Consider the following 2976-nt stretch of genomic DNA (forward strand, 5'->3'; position numbering starts at 1 on the left):
TCCTGTTCTAATGAACTTTCTCTCCCACAGACCAATGCATCGACAACTGAAGGCAGTGAGTATGGCTGGGTCAGGCAGAGGGCTGATGGGAGGGCACCGTTTGGGCTGTGTGTGGGGGTCTCGGACTTGCCTTTGCTTCTCTGGTAAATTATGGTGCCTTTACCCTGCTGTCCTATGTCAGGTGTATCCTGTCTCTCCTTCCCTGTCTTTTCTGTTGCTTCTGCCCAGGGAGCCACCCGTCTACTCCACAATACCCATGAGAGCCTGGGATTTTTCTGCGCTGCCTACCCACCTTCCCCAAAGCTGCCCTGATAAAGGAGTCCCCTTGTCTGCTAAATAAATACATTTTCTCAGCTTCCTGAGTCTGTGATGCCTGACCCCATAGCCATGAGAGAAAGGGGAAAAGGTGGGTTCACACCAACATCACTCTAGTCTGAAGAAAAAGGATCCAGAACTCTAGCCCTCCCCTCTGCCTCCACCATCATGGCCACCAACTGCCCCGAGTACCTCCTGTGCAGAATAATACTGCACTCACTGCTGCGTCAGCTGGGCACTTCTGGGTTCACCTCCAGAACAGCCGGAGTTTCTACACATTCTTGCCTCTGGTGGGGGGGGCTGCTGTGATGGAAGAGCTCATGGGGCCACATCTCATGCCCACACTCAGCCTCTTGCCATAGGTCCCAAAGCAGCAGTCCCATTAGGACTGGGAAGTTGGAGGAGTCTAGAGGGAATGTGAGGTGCAGCCACCCTAACTCAATAGGACCCTTGATTGCTGGAAGTGCAGGAGGGTACAGAGCGGTGGACCAAGGCTGAGCCTGTTACATCTGAGAAGCCCCTGTCCCTCGACTGGCCACAGCTATACCTCTCCAGGTCTACATCAGCTGTAGGAATTTCTTTCCAGTTCTCTTCCCCTTGAAAGGTCAATGGCCAGAGTGCACAGGATTCCAAAGGAGCCCAGCCTTCCCACCCTACAACATGTATTACTCCAGTCTGGGTGGGGACCAGTCTCAGCCTCGGCCCTACAGGCTGCAGGACAGAGCTGAGACCCAGCTCATCAGGTGATGTTGAAGTCAAAAAGAGAACAGATTGGCACAGGCTGGGCTTCCAGTGAGGGATGGAGGCTGTGCCCAAGTACAGAATGGCTCCAGGCCGAGGATATGTCGGGGTTGCTAGTTAAAGTCCCATTAGCTGGCCAAGAGTGTGGAAGTGTGCTGTGCTTGACCTCTGGGCTCTGCTTGGGGCAGAGGATCCAGCTTCTTCTTTTTTAATGTTTATTTTTATTACTTTTAAACTATGTGTGTATGTGTGTCTATATGTGGGTATGTGTCCACAGAGTCCAGAAGGTGTCTGATCCCCTGGAGCTGGAGTTACAGGCAATGAGACACCTGATACATGATTTTTTTAAAAAAATAGCATGCCTGTGTTCTCATCTGGTTCTGAAGGCCCTACTTTGTAGTCAGTTCCACAGTGTCCACAGGGCTGTGCTCCCTCTGAGGCTTTGGGGGGGATCCACTTCTCTGCCTTTTCCAACTTCTAAAGCTGTTTTCCTTGAAGTCCTTGGCTTGAAGCCTCTCTGCAGAGGCAGCAAAAGGGTCAACAAATCCCTTCTTCTGCTGATATCCTTACCCACAGGCCAGGAGAGTCCACTGCTTTGAATGTGGATGAGACCTTCCTCTGCAATTCAGCAGTCCCCACTGCCACTTAACCTGGTGCAAGAAGGTGGGGATGCCCAAGTACAAGCTCTTGATGGGCCCTACAGCAGACTGTGGGTTCCACCTCAACTCTTCTCTCCGACCCCCGGGAATCATTGGGGGGTGATTTGGGGACAGGACAGAATTCTATCCATTGTCACTACCTGGACATGATCCCTATGCCAAGGACAGCCTGCATTCTAGAATACCCAGTGTAAGACCAGGACCAGGCTGCCACCACTATGGGGTCTCCTGGCCATTACAGCTACAGGAGTCCCAGGCAGTGAGCCTCTCTCCTAAGACACCTCTCTCTTGTCTCTCAGCTGGACCCAGGGTCACACCTCTGGGTTCAGTGCAGAAGTGACCCTTGCTGGCTGGGTGACTTCATACAGACCTCTTTCCTGCCCAGTACATGGAATGGGGTTTTGATGGTAGCTGAGCAGTCTTTTCATGAAACCCCTTATGATGGACTGTCACATGCAGAGCTCACCTGGCACACAGACCTCCACTGATCCTACAAGCCTTTTCTTTACTGGGAACCTGACATACAGTCTTGGGGTGCTTGAAAAGAGTCTCACATTGTAATGCCAGGCATTGTGGCGCACACCTTTAATCCCAGCACTCGGGAGGCAGAGGCAGGCAGATCTTTGTGAGGTCGAGGCCAGCCTGGTCTACATAGTGAGTTCCAGGCCAGCTGGGGCTACAGGGAGACCCTGTCTCAAAAACAAAACAAAAAAAAAAGAGGCTCACTTTCCTCCCCTGTTCATAGGGCTCCAGGTCAATGGGCTGGCTCACTCCATGGTCTACTGTCCATTGCTGATTTCCATGTGCAAGTGTAACCTTTGAGAGTCCTAAGAAAAGTGATGAAGGCGCTGGAGAGATGGCTCAGCGGTTAAGAGCACTGACTGCTTTGCAGAGGACCCAGGTTCAGTTCCCAGCACCCACATGGTGGCTAACAAGCAGCGGTAACTTCAGTTTCAGGGGATCTGATGCCCTCTTCTAACCTCCCCAGGCATTGCACAACAGGAGAGCACTTACATACAAGCAGGGAGTACACACATACACATAAGTAAAAAAAGAGAGGGCCGGGCGTGGTGGCGCATGCCTTTAATCCCAGCACTTGGGAGGCAGAGGCAGGCAGATCTCTGTGAGTTCAAGGCCAATCTGGTCTACATAGTGAGTTCCAGGACAGCTGGGGCTACAAGGGAGACCCTGTTTCAAAAAGACCAAAAAAAAAAAAAAAAAAAAACCAAAAGAATTTAAAAATTTTTGAGGAAAAAAAACT

General features: G+C 51.3%; 1 protein-coding gene across 2 annotated transcripts in view; it reads left to right on the plus strand.

Annotated features, from left to right (window-relative positions):
- The window catches only part of Lcn2 (lipocalin 2), a 4644-nt gene extending 4282 nt beyond the window's left edge, over positions 1-362 (plus strand). Inside the window, exons 6-7 of one of the 2 annotated variants that reach the window (XM_008825339.3) lie at positions 31-55; positions 182-362. In XM_008825339.3, coding sequence (XP_008823561.1) covers positions 31-50 — 20 coding nt within the window. In that variant the 3' untranslated portion in view covers positions 51-55; positions 182-362. The remainder of the gene's footprint in view (positions 1-30; positions 56-181) is intronic. The other variant, XM_008825345.3, reaches the window with a different exon arrangement.
- Positions 363-2976: the final 2614 nt, after the last annotated feature.

This window comes from Nannospalax galili, unplaced genomic scaffold, assembly GCF_000622305.1.
Source record: "Nannospalax galili isolate Female #2095 unplaced genomic scaffold, S.galili_v1.0 scaffold290, whole genome shotgun sequence".
NCBI classification, from domain to species: Eukaryota; Metazoa; Chordata; class Mammalia; order Rodentia; family Spalacidae; genus Nannospalax; species Nannospalax galili.